The sequence below is a fragment of the Notolepis coatsorum genome, assembly GCF_963971535.1.
Source record: "Notolepis coatsorum genome assembly, chromosome: 13".
Lineage (NCBI taxonomy): Eukaryota > Metazoa > Chordata > Actinopteri > Aulopiformes > Paralepididae > Notolepis > Notolepis coatsorum.
Genome location: NC_140177.1, coordinates 17715536 through 17733700, shown reverse-complemented (window position 1 = coordinate 17733700; position 18165 = coordinate 17715536). Strand labels below are relative to the sequence as shown.

Sequence of the window (18165 nt, the reverse complement as noted above, 5' to 3'; positions counted from 1 at the left end):
GCGGGAACATGTCTATGTTCCCCGGGTTCTATGTTCCCCGGGTTCTATGTTCCCCGTTTTTTTTTTTTTTCTAACGAGGGTTCTATGTTCCCCCATCCGCAAAAGGGTTCTATGTTCCCCGGGTCATTATGAATTGAAAATGGGGGACCCTGATGTAAACAAGAAGAAACTGTACTGTACCCATTCTACAATCTGTTAATAAAGTTTTCAATCAATCAATCCCGCACAGTGCACTACTCCAATTCAGCCATTGGCAATTCAGCCATTGGGTGGGTGGCGCTGCTGAGCGGGCCTGTGACGGCCTGACAGCGTGGGGACAGAGAGAGCTGGGCTGTTGTTCTGCAGATGGTTGCTTCTCACACAGACCGCAAAAATAAACGAACGCTTATAAAATGATTTAATAGGCTAAACTTCGTTTAAAATTCTTTATTTTACACTTGTTTATACTATTTTATTTTTGTCGACATAATGCTACGTGGCCCGACTAGATCCGTGACTCCGTTGCGATACAAATTAATTATATATAAAAGTGGCTATCTTTGAAATCCACTGCTGTGGTGAGCCTGGGGCGAGCCTTTATCGCTACCGGGGAAACATAGGGGGGACATAGGACCCGGGGAACATAGAACCCTTTTGGAACATGGGAAACATAGGGGGAACATAGGACCCGGGGAACATAGAACCCTTTTGCGGATGGGGGAACATAGAACCCTTGTTCAAAAAAAAAAAAAAAAAAAACAGGGAACATAGAACTCAGGGAACATAGAACCCGGGGAACATAGGGATGACCCCGAACCAGCTAGCCCGAGCTGTTGGCCAACAGTGGTCCGTATTCTGCTTACATTAATTTGCGCTAAGATAGCTTGCAGCCGGATAGCTTTCTACTGAACGTACAGAGAGGTAATGGTATCTGTAACTGAGGGGTACTCTGATCCTTTGTAACAGTATCTATCTTCTTGTCTGATTCTGGAGAAGACGGTAAGCACATTTCCCATAATGTTGACATGTTCCCTTTAAATACAGCTCAGTGATATTATGAAATGAAAGAAAAAAACACAGTATCAAGGCGGTGAATTGGGAAGGAATACTGGAGAGCACACTGGTATTATTACTACTTTTATGTACAGTAGGAATACTTTAAACCAACGTTTCGGTCAACAGTCCTTCTTCAGGGTAAATACAGCGACAGTGTTTGACATCCTACATAATAGCTTTCAGTCCAAGGACTTCACACATGTGTGAACTGTTGTGCTAATAGAGATGCTCCTCCCCTTTCACTTGTCAATGTCCATCACAGTAAATGTTTAGTTCAAAACTTATTCCCACATACAAATATCACTATACATACTATACAAATATCACATATTGTGTCATCCAGAATAATGATGAAAATATAAATTATGAAAGGTAGTGAGTGAAAGGCATATGCAAATTAATAATACATTTTTTCTTTTCATAATTTCACTGAGCTGTAACGGAATATGTGACATCATAATGACATCACGCATCCTAACCCTCAAACCAAATTAATCTGTACAGGACAGTTAGTTAGTTGATTTGATTTTTTTTTATTTGATTTGAAATCTTTATTTCGAACATGTAAATGAATACAAACAAAATAAATAACTAAACAAAATCAAAACATAACTCAAACAAAATAATAACTAAACAAAATCAAAACATATAACTCAAACAAAATAATAACTAAACAAAAGCGAAACATAACTCAATTTACATGTTCGAAAAGGTTAGTTAATTAGTTAGTTAGTTAGTTAGTTATACTTCTGGGATACGTGTGAGTTCTGGGATACGTGTGAGATTATTGGCAGTATCGGCATTAGGGGCGACAGTGGCTCGTGAGGTAGAGTGGTAATCTGAAGGTTCCCGGTTAGATTCCGGCTGCTCTCTTGCGCAAGACACTTAACCCCTAACTACTCCTGACGAGCAGGTCTGCACCTTGCTTGGTTGCCTCTGCCATTTGTGTGTGGATGTGATGCATAAGTTATACAGTAATAAAAGCACTATATACTGTAAATGTAGTGAATTTACCATTAACTCATTGACTGCCACGCTGTTTTCCCATCTTTACTCAATGGCGCCAGCGTTATTGGCGATTGACGATGTTTCCAGACCCATTGTATATTCTATATTATAGCTATGGAGACAATAGCTTTTTTGTATATCTATACAAAAATACCACTTACAGCACTAAGATCTTGAATATAAGTTGATACCAGGAACGCTGCTAATACTGTCACTAACATTACCGAATGCGTACTTCTACTCAACACAAGTGCAGGACGACGAGAGAAAGAAAGACACGTTCTGTTGTCGGAGCTGGTGCACAGCTTAAAGGGGAACTATCTTATAAATGGCCTTTTTCAGTGTTTAGCATTGTTTCCTAGCTATGTGGACTTATATTAATAGGATCTATGTCTCTAATTCTCATATTGGCGCATTCTTCCAATTCTCCTCTCACAATATTCACCCTCACAGAACTGAGTCATCTGAAAATGTGCATATCTGTGATGTCAGAGATTTCTCAGCTGCATAATAATGTGGCAGTTGGCACCAGGCCACACAGTGGTTGGAGCCCAGCCTCAAAACAGCTTAAGATCTTGAGGTAGAAAAATGCTGTTTTTGAGTACTTGATTAGAAATACAAAACAATGCATTTAAAAAAAAAGAAAAAGAGGTGGTTCCATAGACTCACAGGAATTGTGTAAAAGTGCCCAAATAGTGAAAGAAATAGTCAAATAGTTCCCCTTTAACTCATTGGGCACCAAAAACGTAATATCTTGTGTTTCGCCGCCAAGCATTGAGTGCCAAAAACTGAATATCTTTTTTTAGATCCTTTGATTTTTTTCCTTTGATCCCCGTTCTAAACACTCAGCCGGAGCTCCCTAGGTCTCTCTGGCTCATCTGCCTACGTTGGAATTGCAATGACGATCGAATCTCGCCAGGTGGCAGTATCGCCTAACCTTTGAACTGGGGATATCAGTTGTCTTCCAGCCTGAGCCAGTACTGAGTTTACCTCTGGCTCTTTCCGCCTAGGAGTGGATCACAACATAGCAATCGGTGGAAGATTTGGTGTCTCAGAGCTATTCTTTTCCCGTATGGTAGACATGCCCAATATACACGAGTAATTGCGATCGCCATGGGATCGACTTGGATTTATTCATTTTGGAGTACTTTCTGACTGAGGTAAGGTCTATCTTAGGTAACCATTTTGTTTACGTAAAACATGCTTCTGTACCGATCACAGTGTTGTGTTTTACGGGATGCTCGACAAACACAATCGCAGTTTCTAGTTAAAACTACCCCCCCCCCCCCCCCCCCCCCTTGATGATTTTGTGAAGACATATGTACATGGTATATACCTTTGATTTGGAAGTATTTGGGGTTTCAGGCGATCAACCAGAATGATTTGGGCATATTGCATATAACGCGCCATATCTTGTGATCTATGAAAAAATACTGGATTCTTTTGGAAAGGGGCGATGTTTAGCATGTAATAGCGCACAAACTACAGTATCTGGAAATTAATTGATTAGTCAGTGATGGACTATGAACAATGCCTGTCAAATGAGCCATACTATGGTCTCCATAGCTATAATACAGAAGACACAATGGGTCTGCAAACATCGCTAAAATGTTCAACAACGCTGGCGCCATTGAGTACAGATGGGGAAAGAGGGTGGTGCCCAATGAGTTAAAGTACATTAAAAAAAATGACCGTGTGAAGTTTCTCCCTGAAGGTGCAATCGGAGATCAAGAGGAAATGGCGCAGCTGGACGGTGAACCGGTACTTTGCTGTGGACCTGAAGCAGCAGCGACACCCATCGCTGGCCAGCAGTGGGGTGAACGGCGGCACGCAGCTCTCCATTCTCAGCAAGAGCAGCTCCCAGATCCGCATCTCCAGCCCCCAGGCGGAGAGCGCCAGCCTCAGCCTCAACCTCCCAACCTGAACGTCTGATCTGGGGTCAGAGTCCGCTTCTAACCCCCCACCCCCCACGCCCATCTAGGCCAATCTGAGAGACCAAAGTGTGCCCCCACACCCCCCGAGTCCACCCACCCACAATCTTAAGATTCCCTGTTTTTTTTGGGGCAAGGAATCTATAAAAGAAGGAAGGGTCCTCATGTCATCACGTGAACACACATTGGTGCCAAGTGTGGACATTTTCAGTTTGGCCAACATTGAATTGAATGGGATCAGCTGTCTCCTCGTTTATGATCCATCACTTGAACAGGTTATTACCACGGATGTTAGAATCATCAGGAATGTGTTGCATTGTTAACTAGCTGACATTTGATATTGGTCCTCAGATAGCTTGTATATTGTCAGGCTACAATAAAACTGGCACCAAAGTCTGGCACCAAGCAGACGCTAGTATTCTGACATGTGACCCTTCCTTCTGTTATAGTTTCCTAGGTTTTGGGGGAGAGAGGGGGGGGGGGGGGGGGGGGGGTCAGCGATTGAGGTATTTCATAATAAAAGCATTTCTTCAAAAAGACAGTGTTAGGCCACACGTACGTGGGTGTTTTTGAAACCTGGGTTTCTGCTTTGTTTAAAAACAACAACAGCCACACTAACAGTGTTTTAGAAAACCCCTCCATCCACACAACAAGGAAAAACGCTCATTGTGAAATGACCTGGTGGCCTGACCTACAACTCTTGTTTGCTGCAGGGAGCTCTCCGTGGTCCTGACTGGAAAGACCATACTACATATCTGTAGACAGGGGGCCGCTAGTACCATGTCAGCGCTTTACATAAGCTCCGGTAGCACCCGTCCAAGCCAATACACTGTGTCTTTCTTTTATTACATTCTTTTTAGACAGTTTCTGAAAATCTTCACCCTGGTAGGAGTTTTCAGTGACCTAGAACACAGTTTTCGTTGTGGGCAAAAGGCCAAACCATAGAAAAAGCGACAGACGCGGTTTCAAAAACACCGGCGTACGTGTGGACTTAGATGCAATAGAGATTGATAGATATTTCATTGGCTTATTTATGTAAATCTATTTGACTATTTTAGCGGTGCACCCATGCACTATTTCAAGTGTGGTCTTTGAAATGGGTTATTGTTAATGATACACTTAAGGTTATCGGGCAATTCAAAGTCAACGTGACTTTTTAAAAAGAAAAGAAAGAATCAAACGGAGAAGCTACATCTCCTGTTTTAGTATTCTTAATTTCACCTTTGTGTCATTTATTCATGTAATAATTATTAACAGTATTTGGCCAGATATCGATGGGTTTGAGAAGTGCACGCAACAAGGGGGCATAAAGGCAAAGGTGACGTTTAGACAAAGAACTACAGATGTTTGTTTAGCTGTAAACTGCACAAATGTGCTTGTGGTGTGAAACAGTGGAGGACTCAGGCTGTCAGAAACTCTTGGTGACCTAAAACTAAGAGGTGATGCCTATTTCTGGGACTTGATAGTCTTCGGACTATCAGATTTATATCAAAGAGGCGTGGCGATCACGAGTCATAAAGAGGTGTGGCGATCACGAGTCATAAAGAGGCGTGGCAATCATGAGTCATAAAGAGGCGTGGCGATCATGAGTCATAAAGAGGCATGGCGATCACGAGTCAAAAAGAGGCGTGGCGATCACAAGTCAAAAAGAGGCGTGGCGATCATGAGTCATAAAGAGGCATGGCGATCACGAGTCAAAAAGAGGCGTGGCGATCACAAGTCAAAAAGAGGCATGGCTATCACAAGTAAAAAAGAGGCGTGGCTATCACAAGTCAAAAAGAGGCGTGGCTATCACAAGTAAAAAAAAGAGGCGTGGCTATCACAAGTAAAAAAGAGGTGTGGCTTTCACATGTCAAAAAGAGGCGTGGCTATCACAAGTCAAAAGGGGTGTGGCGGTCACAAATCAGGGTGGATGATGTGATGGTCTGATGAACATGTTCCTCCTATGTAATGCGACCAATTTGCCAACATTATCAATGCAGTAACAGTATGTCCTCCTACACTGCTCTACAGTCCTGTGTTCGCTGTGGTCCATCACCACACTCTGTCTCTTGTCCCCTGGCTGCACACCAAGCAAAGTTCAACAACAAACCCATCGATGGAAATATTGAATACAAAATAAAAAAGGAATTTCAAACGTGTAGGTGCCATATTCTTGGCGTTTTGGTGTACAGCATGTACAGTGAGTTGAAGTGCCAAACAGGTTGTCTGGTCTGACGAGAGCTGACAGGGAACCCAGAGGTAAAGAAATCCCTGCCTTGTTTGTAAAAAGGAAAGAAAAAAAAACGCTATACGTTTCAATGTTTCATCTTAAGAAAACCTTTTTTTTTCTACAATCACTCAGCCATAAGTACAGAGTATGTCAAAAGTGATTAACAACTCATGGATTGATACCTTGTAAATAGTTCACTTTTAGTGTCCAGGAATAGATTTTTTAACGCATAAAGGCAGCATAGTGATGACCTTTTAACTAAAAAGGGAGCTGGAGCCCAAATCTGTAGACTTCATCCCTGCGTCCTGAGGACTGACCTCCCCTCTACTCACAACTCTCAGTTGGGCAGGATGTAACTTTATGCCTATTGGTACGATGTTAAAGTCACCCTCCTTTAAAAATACCTTCCTTTAACTTAATTGAAGTGCTGACATCCTGTGGAGCGAGGAGACAACCTTCCACTGTGAGAGGTATGAATACAAACAAAGGTTATTGCATTATTGTTATTGTTATTATTATTATTATTATTATTATTATTATTATTATTATTATTATTATTATTATTATTATTATTATTATTATTATTATTATTGTTATTGTTATTGTTATTATTATTATTATTATTATTATTATTATTATTATTATTATTATTATTATTATTATTATTATTATTATTATTATTATTATTATTATTATTATTATTATTATTATTATTATTATTATTATTATTAGATTAGATTCAAAGAGCACAAGTACAGTATGTGTAATGAAAAGAAGTTTGGCATCCAACCAGAGTGCAAATAACAGTAAAGTGCAATAGTACTATACATGTACAGGTGATTAAACTGGGTATAAAATATATACATTAGTACTACTGAGTAGGTACGGGATATGTACAGTATCTACAGGTTATGTAAAAGGATTATGTACAGACAGTTGTGGATAGATATTTATATACGGTATATATGTACAGCATCTGGAGACACAGATCATCTTTAGAAACATATGTAATAGGATGATCTTTAGAAACATTTACATTTTGTCATTTAGCTGACGATCATCTTTAGAAACATATTTAATAGGATCATCTTTAGAAACATATTTAATAGGATCATCTTTAGAAACATATTTACTAGGATCATCTTTAAAACATATTTAATAGGATCATCTTTAAAACCTATGTAATGGGATCATATTTAGAAACACATTTAATAGGATCATCTTTAGAAACATTTAATAGGATCATCTTTAGAAACATATTTAATAGGATCATCTTTAGAAACATATTTAATAGGATCATCTTTAGAAACATATTTAATAGGATCATCTTTAGAAACATATTTAATAGGATCATCTTTAGAAACATATTTAATATGATCATCTTTAGAAACATATTTAATAGACACATCTGTGTCTTCTTCAGAGTGAAACATTTGTCATTTTTCGAACACCCTATTAATTTTTTTTTTTTTATAAATACTTCTTTCTAAAGATGATCCATGAGCTCCAGTACCTTCCTTTTAGTAATACTTATTGTTGTATGTACTATGCCTATCTATCTACATAGGCATAATAAATACCCCCCCCTCCCCCCACACACACATACACATATGATGACCTTTTTTTTTTTTACCACTATGAGTAGATGTTTGGTAAGGGGATTGTGTTTCTTCATTGCGCGCTTATCCTTATCATTAGGGCACAAGTATCTTGTGTTTTATTATGAATAATAATAACAATAATAATAACTTGGATTTGTCTAACACTGTGCCATCGTGAACGTGTATCATTTCCCTTTACAGCAGTAGTAAACGAGTAACCGTGGACAGTGTTGGTCTGTTTGAACTTAACCTCTAACCTGACGTCACTTAAGTGGCCCCTTGTCGTACCTTTCACAGTGACGCTGGATCCGCCTCCTGGCGCCATATTTCTTTAACCTGTGAGTTTAGAACCCAAAAGCGTTTTTCTAATATCCACGTTCCAAAGTGCCTCGTCAGTCACAAATAGCTATCCCACTAATATATCGATGAGCGTAGAAGGGAAAGGCTTACGTGTTTTTTCTTCAAAAAATTACCAACTTGTTTATTTATCTGCAAAGAATGTAAAGAGTGATGTGTGTCGTTGTAAATCACTTTGCAAAAGTTATATAGTTGCTTGACGTTAGTAATTATGCAGGCTACTGCATTCACAGAACTCCAGGCAGGACGATATGGGTGACGGATAGAGGCTTTGCTTTCTTACACTTTACATTCTTTCATCAGGGAGGTCAAACCTTTTTCTGCCGTCACGAGGATATTAAATGGTTGAGTCAATATTTATTTAAAATGCATATTCCACCTCTGTGAGATGGTCTACAACATAAAAAAATCGGAAAGTTTGTTTTTAGTGGCAAATAAATAAATAATAATTGTGTTACAGTAACTTCCTGTAATAACTTGACCCGCTATAATCCATTGTAATGAGCAGTTTTAGTGGTTGTTTGTTCTACCAGTTGAAAGTATCGTCTGGGACTTTGGCTTTTTGTGAGGAAAGTGCCCCGAAAACGTAAGGAGCTGAAACTGTGTTTTGAATATCGTTGTGGGCGGAGCTCCCATTTGATTACATTAAACTGTGTTTTGAATATCGTTGTGGGCGGAGCTCACATTTGATTACATTAAACTGTGTTTTGAATATCGTGGGCGGAGCTCACATTTGATTACATTACGGCAGAACGCTTGACCTCCCTACTTGAAATGTTTTCATTATCTTTAGGGATTTATAACGTCTACACAATGTGGAAAGATTTACAGTACCGTGGGTTGTGTCACATACACTGTGTCTTATTCCCTTAAAGCTGTAAGTGGTATTTTTTTGGTAAAAAAAGTTTTAAATATCTACATTCCTACAGCCATCACTGATATAGAGTGTCTGGTCAGTAACAGTCTCTCCGTTCTGCAGTAAGCACACAATAAATGTTCTGGTATCCCTTCCTACTTTATCCAATCAGGAGAGAGAACCCTAGAGTAAAATTTGTTCACTGCTCCGGCAGATTATTTTACTTTAAATTTGTTATTTTGAAACATGTTCTCTCTCCTGATTGGATAAAGTATAGGGATACCAGGAAATGTATTTCCTGTTTACTGCAGAGTGGAGGGACTGCGAGACCCAGGTTACTGACCAGACACTCTATATCAGTGACGGCTGTCGGAATGTAGAGCTATTATTTTAACAAGAAAAATACCACATACAGCACGTTTAATCACTGTGTTTTGTTCAGCCCTGTGCACTTCATCACTCATTCAGAACAGCGGTTCCATGCTGCGTCGCCATGGGGAGGAGTGGGCGTGGTTCCGCACTGCGTCGCCATGGGGAGGAGTGGGCGTGGTTCCGCACTGCGTCGCCATGGGGAGGAGTGGGCGTGGTTCCGCACTGCGTCGCCATGGGGAGGAGTGGGCGTGGTTCCGCACTGCGTCACCATGGGGAGGAGTGGGCGGGAATCTGCTCAGCGGAAATCCAAAAGCGGAAACGCATGCGGAACAAAAAGCGCACGAAAGTGGTTCATCGTGATGAAAGCTCTCGACAATCGTGGAGGGCAGAATAATTCCTTTCTCTTTTTCCGTCTTGTCTTTTATACTTCACGGTAAAAAACAAACAAAACAAAACAAAAAAAACGTTCTTTGTTATGAAGGAAACGAGCGAACCGATCCACCTCTGTGGGTTTTACCGGTGAGATACAGCACGAACCATAACAACAAATTCATCAACTTGAAGAAGTTAACATGTGACGTATTAACAGTATTAGGTCGTATCCGTGGTAACTGTGTAAAAACATAGATCTTAATGTACAGTCATCGCTGACGACACACGTGAAAATAAGAATGTTTTGTCTTTATAAGCTAAAGAAAAAAACATGACGCTGTTTATGAGCCAACGAGGACGTCGATTTATTTCTCATCGAATGGTGTCGAGTGACACCCGTTTTCCTGTGTACATATATATATATATATATAACTTGTGATTGAAGGATACGTGTTAACTTGCGACACGACGTGAGATTTTATTATATGGATTGATGTTGACTCCGAGCGTGCAGCGATGCGAGTGCCATACGTGTGTCGGCTGCAGTAGGCTGTGTGTGGAGAGAGAGGACCTTTGTTTTCTGATATATATATATATATCTTTAGAGCGAGAAACGACAGGGGCAAATGAATGGCATGGAAGACGCGGAGGGAGGATGCTGTCCGTAGTTTCAATAGAATTGTCACCTTATTCGAGGGGTGCATGCGTCCGCTTACAATTGATCTGAAAACACGTTCACACTGCGAGCGTTAGGCTGTGATCACCTTGGGCGCCTTTTTCATTGTTTTAAATGGTTTTAAATGGTTTTAAATGGTTTTCGTTGCACATCTTCTCCAAACTACGCGCCTCATGTTTTTGAAGCAAAGTTTTTTTCGGGGCGCTATCGGTTGAAAACGTTTAAACTTTAGCTGCGGAGCGCACAGACGTCGACGTCACCTACTTGTCGATGGACCAATCAAATCAACCGAGGGGAGGGGTTACAAGTCTGAGGTATCTGAAGAGAAATCGACAGCTGTCGATGTTGATAGTTGATGTCGATGTTGATAGTTGATGTTGATAGTTGCCAATGTTAGCTCGATTCTCTATGTACACTGCCACGCTTCGTGTTTGAGTGCAAGAAAAAGGTGTCGAGTCTGATCACAGCCGTAGGCTACGTTCACACTACAGAAAGAAGTGTCCGAAATCAAAAAAAAATTGTGCAGTGTGAACAGCATGGAATCTGATCTTTTCTATTCTGATTTGGGCCACTTTCATAATGTGGTCCTAAATCACATACAGGTCTGATGTTTTTGTAATGCAATCTCAGGCTGAACTGAGTTCATGCAACTTTTTACGTCAATCTATAGTGACATTCATCACAATTAAATGTGGCCAATATCAGATTCCAGTGTAAACTGGTCACAATCCTGAACTGACCCACATGCGCAAATGAACAATAACTAAGATGATAATAAACATGGAGGACACTGAAGTCACAGTGAAAGCCAGATAATCCGTGAGCAGATGGTAATGGGGGCGAGGACGAGGGGAAAGAGAGACATTTCTTCTTTCAATATGCTTTCAAACACAGAGGGGTTATGAGACGTCTGAGAGATGCTTTCAGAAGTATCACCCCAAGTACTTATAGGTAAACACCTCACTGTCCCTCCACTGACCACCTCCATCACAGCTGTCTTCCAAGTTCGTATTCACAATTTGTACACCAGCGCAGAATTGACTGTCAATCTAGAGTGACGTAAAAGTTGCATGAATTCCAACCAGAATTGAAAATTACAGATTCCATGTGATTTGTGCTGTTCACTCCGTCCACTTTCGCCTCCAGTCTGAACGTAAGGTGTCAATCAAGCGAACGAAGGCGGGACAAAGCTGCTGGTGGTCAGAAAAAACTTCAAACGTCTCCCTGTTCTTCCCCCTCAGGAAAGACCAAACCAGATCCGACCCCATTCAATTCAGACACGACACGCGTTTATAAAGTGGTACATTTTTGCAAACGAGGCCCCCTATAGGTCCCGAAACTCACTTGCAACTTCAAGAACCAAATAAACGTTCAGTTTCCTTACGAGGTCTTTCTTCTCCACCAACAGCATTGATACAAATACAGATACAGATACATTTATATTTAGAATGAGATATATTTATTTATATATATACTGAGGAGGGATGTGAGAAAGACAGGACTTTAGATGGAGTAACAATGTCGCGTGTGTGTGTGTGTGCGTGTGTGTATGAGCCTACTGGGGTGAGACTATTCTGCTGCTTCATGCGTGTTCTATCACCAGCCGTCACTCTGAGCGAGATATCCGCTCAGAAGGAAACGACCATGTCTCAAAGCTGTTACTGTGTGTGATAAGATGAGGGGGGGGGGGGGGGGGGGGGTAGCTTTGACTGTGTTACTTTGTGCTATATCTCTGCCCGCCACAAGGTGGCAGGCGAGTGTTTTTAGTTTCTTAGCTGAGAAGATGCGTGTGTATTGAAGGGAGGGTGGACTGCTTGTAGGTTGGCATTTGTGAGTCTTGTTGTTTTGTGTCTGGTCATTGCTTTCTGTATTTCCAGTGTGTGGGGAGGGGGGGGGGGGGGGGGGGGGGTGTTGGGTACTTAGATGATGCATTTATTTATTTTGACTTCAGGCTGTGTTCACACTCCAGGCCTTAGTGCTCAATTCTGATTTATGGCTCAGATCGGATGTTTTTAGTTCAGCTGTTCACATTATTATTATTATTTATTTTAATGTGGCTAATATCAGATTCCAGTGTGAACCGGTCACGCCCCTGAACTGACCCGTATGCGCAAAATGAACAATAAAGAAGATGGATGTAAAATGTATTGTCGAAAATTTCTAATCTAGAGTGACGTAAAAGTCTTATGAAAGTTGTACGACTGTTCAGAGTGAGGTCGCATTGCAAAAGATGATCTGTATCATATCAGAAAGTGTCCCAAATCAGAATTGAAAAGATCAGATTCTTCTTGATTTAAGTCGTGAAATAATTCGATCTGAGTCACATAATTATGAGCAAAGAAATCAGATTTGGGCCACTGTCACCTGCAGTGTTAGCGCAGCCTTAACTTAATGACATGTCTCACATAGATCCCACAACCCGTTTTTTTCCCCCAGACTTGTATTACTATTCATCAGCCAAAAGGCCAACAAGTTAGGTTCTATGAATGATGGGAGTTCCATCTTATGAGAAAGTTACACATTTCACATCAGCAGATACACAGGAGCGTTCCTGGCTGTTCCTAGATCAGTGCTGGGCCCTGGCTCTTAACGATGTGAGCCACACACACACTCAACATCTCATTATGACAAGGAGAGGCGGTTTCCGAGGCAACAGGGAGAAATACGCTCACCAAATTTAGTGTACGTGTCGAGCAAAACCCTTGAAATACTTTTACTTAAATATGAGTACTGTACTCTTATCGTGGCATATCCATGTCTCTCTCCAGTCTTTAGATGCCTTTTCATGTGTGCCTGTTTAGCCTGTATTATGTACAGGGTTGGGAAGTAACCGATTACATGTAAAAAGGACTACAGTAATCCGATTGCAAAAACGTATACATACTTAAAAAAAGAAAACGCGTTGAATTGGATTTCAAGAAAGTAATCGAAAGTAATCATATTACATTACTGAGCTGGTGTAATCTAATGGATAACATTACTGATTACTATTTTAAGCAGGTAATCAGATTACATTTTGAAAGTCGCACTTCCCAGCCCTGCTCTGTGTTGTTATGGAGGTACAGTGAGTGGATCCTGAATGTATCGTCGCTCAGCTGCTCTCAGCCGCCCGCTGTTTAATTGCCATGGTGTACAAACGATGTCTCTTCTGGTTCATAATGTATACTGTATATACCTTTTACACGAGACGATGAACCTCATTCTCAATGAAGACATGTAATATTTGTGACTGTGTGACTTTTCTTTTTTTTCGTATGTTTCTGTTTGTGTACTTACTGAAAGCGAAAGTGTGTGTGTGTGTGTGTGTGTGTGTGTGTGTGTGTGTGTGTGTGTGTGTGTGTGTGTGTGTGTGTGTGTGTGCACTTTCGATATGTGCACAGACAGACAGAGAATATGTGTGTGTGTGTGCGTGCACGTATGTGTGTCTAATAACCTTTCATGAAGATCGAATATTTAATGTGAAAAATATCTATAATCCAACATCCAGACTTGTGTTCTACTCGTTATGGAACAGTAACATGCTGTACAGTGTAACATGCTATACAGTGTGTTGTGTGTAACATGCTATACAGTGTGTTGTGTGTAACATGCTATACAGTGTGTTGTGTGTAACATGCTATACAGTGTGTTGTGTGTAACATGCTATACAGTGGGTTGTGTGTAACATGCTATACAGTGTGTTGTGTGTAACATGCTATACAGTGTGTTGTGTGTAACATGCTATACAGTGTGTTGTGTGTAACATGCTATACAGTGTGTTGTGTGTAACATGCTATACAGTGTGTTGTGTGTAACATGCTATACAGTGTGTGTTGTGTGTAACATGCTATACAGTGTGTTGTGTGTAACATGCTATACAGTGGGTTGTGTGTAACATGCTATACAGTGTGTGTTGTGTGTAACATGCTATACAGTGGGTTGTGTGTAACATGCTATACAGTGTGTGTTGTGTGTAACATGCTATACAGTGTGTTGTGTGTAACATGCTATACAGTGTGTTGTGTGTATCATGCTGTACAGTGGGTTGGTGTTTGTTCAAACTGATCATGTGTAAACTGGACTGCAAAATAAATCCATTTGTGGTGAGTTGTACATTCCCTGGGACTCTTGTTTCATTCCACACGGTTGTCCATCACAAAGACATATAAACGTTGTCCGGGGGGGTTATTTTTGGAGGTTTTACGTGAACAGATTTAAAGGTGCTATAGATACGATTCTAGATGTGGCACTAGAGCACCAACATGTATCCAATCGGGTGCATTCCATGTGGGGGAACTGGGAAGTAGCTGGGGATACATGTCATTTATCCAATCGGGTGCATTCCATGTGGGGGAACTGGGAAGTAGCTGGGGATACATGTCATTTATCCAATCGGGTGCATTCCATGTGGGGGAAGTGGGAAGTAGGGAGCGGATACATTCCTGCAACATGTGTAAACAATGTAAACAACAACATACATTTTGGACCCGCACATTTTTCAAAACGTTTTGAATTTTACATTCATTAATGAATAATTTCTAGGGGGGAGAACAATACTTTTATTCTGCACCTTTCTGTATTCTTAAATTTGTTTTATGATTACTCCACGTATAAATGTTTCTATAGCACCTTTAAAGGATAACTCCACTATTTTGGGAAATTAGCTTATTTAACATCTTCCCTGGAGTTAGACAAGAAGATGCATACCTTTTTTGTCTCTGTGCGTGCATTTTAGCTTTGGGAATAGATGCTCCGTTAGCATAGCTTAGCTTCATCACTGGAAGTGAGGCAGGACAGTAGCCTTACAGTGCCTTACAGTGTATTGCAAGGTCTGACATTGACCAAACTTGATATGCATGACCTTGGTGGGCTCTAGGTCAACTCCTGAAAAGGTGGTCAATGTCAGACTTTGCAATCAAAAGTTAGGGGGCTAATAACCCTTGCCATAATTTCAGTGCGCCCCTAACTTTTGATTGCAAGGTCTGACATTGACCCCCTTTTCAGGAGTTGACCTAGAGCCCACCAAGGTCATGCATATCAAATTTGGTCAATGTCAGACCTTGCAATACACTGTAAGGCACTGTAAGGCTACTGTCCTGCCTCACTTCCAGTGATGAAGCTAAGCTATGCTAACGGAGCATCTATTCCCAAAGCTAAAATGCACGCACAGAGACAAAAAAGGTATGCATCTTCTTGTCTAACTCCAGGAAAGATGTTAAATAAGCTAATTTCCCAAAATAGTGGAGTTATCCTTTAAGCTACTAGGCAACAGTGTCATACTCAGCCCACATTACATTGCCTGGTCTTGCGAAAGCTTTGACAGCATAATAGAGTGTGTAGCGCTCTTCCAATAAAATGTATCGGAACCAGAGAGTGTTGAGAGTGTTGATACCACCCCCCAGGGGGCGCTCAGAGAGTGTTGGTACCACCCCCCAGGGGGCGCTCAGAGAGTGTTGATACCACCCCCCAGGGGGCAATGAGATGCTCAAAGGGGGTGCTAGTTTAATTTATTATTTATCATTGTTTTAATATCAGGACAACAACTTGACTGGAACCAGGGAGGAGCCTACATGCAGTGAAGCACAATCAAAATCCTACTTCAGAAACGGGGGAAATTAGGGCGGCTGGGTGGCGCAGCGGACTAAGCGCTCGTCACCAACGCGAGAGACACTGGTATCGAATCCGGCTGTCAGCGTTGCCTCCGGCTTGGCCGGCCGTCATACTGGCTCAATTGGCAGAGTCAGCGGGAGGGAAGCCGGTGGGGTGGTATTCTGGTCGTTGTAAACAGCGACTCCTACAGGTCGGTCAGGGCGCCTGCACAGCGAGGGAGGGAGATGGTGAGGGTAGTGTGACCTCCCACACGTTACACCTCACCAATGAGAGTCCGCGCTGGCAGGTGAAAAGATGCTGCTGGCTGTCTCCTATGTCTCGGAGGAAGCGTCTGATAGACTTCAGGGCTCCCTAGACCGACCAGTGGGGGGCACATGCGAGCAACGACCAGGAAAACAGGAGGAGAAAAAGTGGATACAAAAAATTTAAACGGGGAAAATGTTACTTCTTACCAAAGAAAAGGTTTACATTTTGTAATGTTTCATTTATACGCACTTGGAAGTAAAAATCCCCCAAAAAAAAGAAGACGATTTTATTAGACCCTATCCATTGTTACCCTATCATATCCGTCATTTGACACACAACCCTGACAGGCTTAATTGACGCAACAAACCGAGCCAAATAGAAACATTAATGGCTGTCAATTTCATAGATACCAAAGACAAACAGAAAATAATAATTGAGAGCTGGAAATATTATCATTGGGTGTAGTGGGTTGAGGGGGGCGTTATGGAACATGGACGTCAGATAGGGGGCGTTATGGAACATGGATGTCAGATAGGGGGCGTTATGGAACATGGATGTCAGATAGGGGGCGTTATGGAACATGGATGTCAGATAGGGAGGCATTATGGAACATGGATGTCAGATAGGGGGCGTTATGGAACATGGATGTCAGATAGGGGGCATTATGGAACATGGACTTCAGATAGGGGGCATTATGGAACATGGACTTCAGATAGGGGGCATTATGGAACATGGACTTCAGATAGGGGGCATTATGGAACATGGACTTCAGATAGGGGGCATTATGGAACATGGACGTCAGATAGGAGGACATTATGGAACATGGACTTCAGATAGGGGGCATTATGGAACATGGACGTCAGATAGGGGGCATTATGGAACATGGACGTCAGATAGGGGGCATTATGGAACATGGACGTCAGATAGGGGGCATTATGGAACATGGACGTCAGATAGGAGGGCATTATGGAACATGGACGTCAGATAGGGGGGCATTATGGAACATGGACATCAGATAGGGGGCATTATGGAACATGGACATCAGATAGGGGGCGTTATGGAACATGGACATCAGATAGGAGGCATTATGGAACATGGACGTCAGATAGGGGGCATTATGGAACATGGACGTCAGATAGGGGGGCGTTATGGAACATGGACGTCAGACACGGGGATGTTATGGAAGATGAACGTCAGATAGGGGGGCATTATGGAACATGGACGTCAGATAGGGGGATGCTATGGAACATGGACGTCAGATAGGGGGAGGGGGGGGGGGGCATTATGGAACATAGACGTCAGATAGGGGGGCATTATGGAACATGAACGTCAGATAGGGTGCATGCAGTGAGTTTGCATGTTCTCCCCGTGCTCGCAAGGGTTTCCCCCCCCGATAAGATAAACCCAATGGAAAAACATGCACAACAACAAGATCGCTAACGCTGTGGCGTCCTTGACGAAGACGGACAGGAGCACTTGGATTGGTCCCCTGGCGCGGCTCACGTGGCGCCTGTCTGCTCCCGGCTGCCCTTGGGGGGGAAGGACGACGGGATGGGTTAATCGCAGATACGCATTGTATGCATGGTTCGCATGTGTGCCAAATGGTGACCTCGGAGCAGGTCCTAAATTATTATTATTATTATATTATTATTATTATGGAACATGGACATCAGATAGGGGGGCATTATGGAACATGGATGTCAGATAGGGGGGCATTATGGAACATGGACGTCAGATAGGGGGGCATTATGGAACATGGACATCAGATAGGGGGGCATTATGGAACATGGACATCAGATAGGGGGGCGTTGACCCAAAACAGGTTGAGAAACACTGGTCTAGAAGTAGACTGTGTGGACAGAGCATTCCGCGGCACTTTGACTTCCTGTAGTCCAGGCTCTTTGATTCAC

General features: G+C 41.9%; 1 protein-coding gene across 1 annotated transcript in view; it reads left to right on the top strand.

The window, feature by feature from the left end:
• adcyap1r1a (adenylate cyclase activating polypeptide 1a (pituitary) receptor type I) overlaps nucleotides 1–3967 on the top strand; it is a gene marked incomplete at both ends in the record, with an annotated part of 172939 nt that extends 168972 nt beyond the window's left edge. Inside the window, one exon of the mRNA XM_084327581.1 lies at nucleotides 3758–3967. Within this exon, the coding sequence (XP_084183707.1) occupies nucleotides 3758–3967 (210 nt within the window). The remainder of the gene's footprint in view (nucleotides 1–3757) is intronic.
• Nucleotides 3968–18165: the final 14198 nt, after the last annotated feature.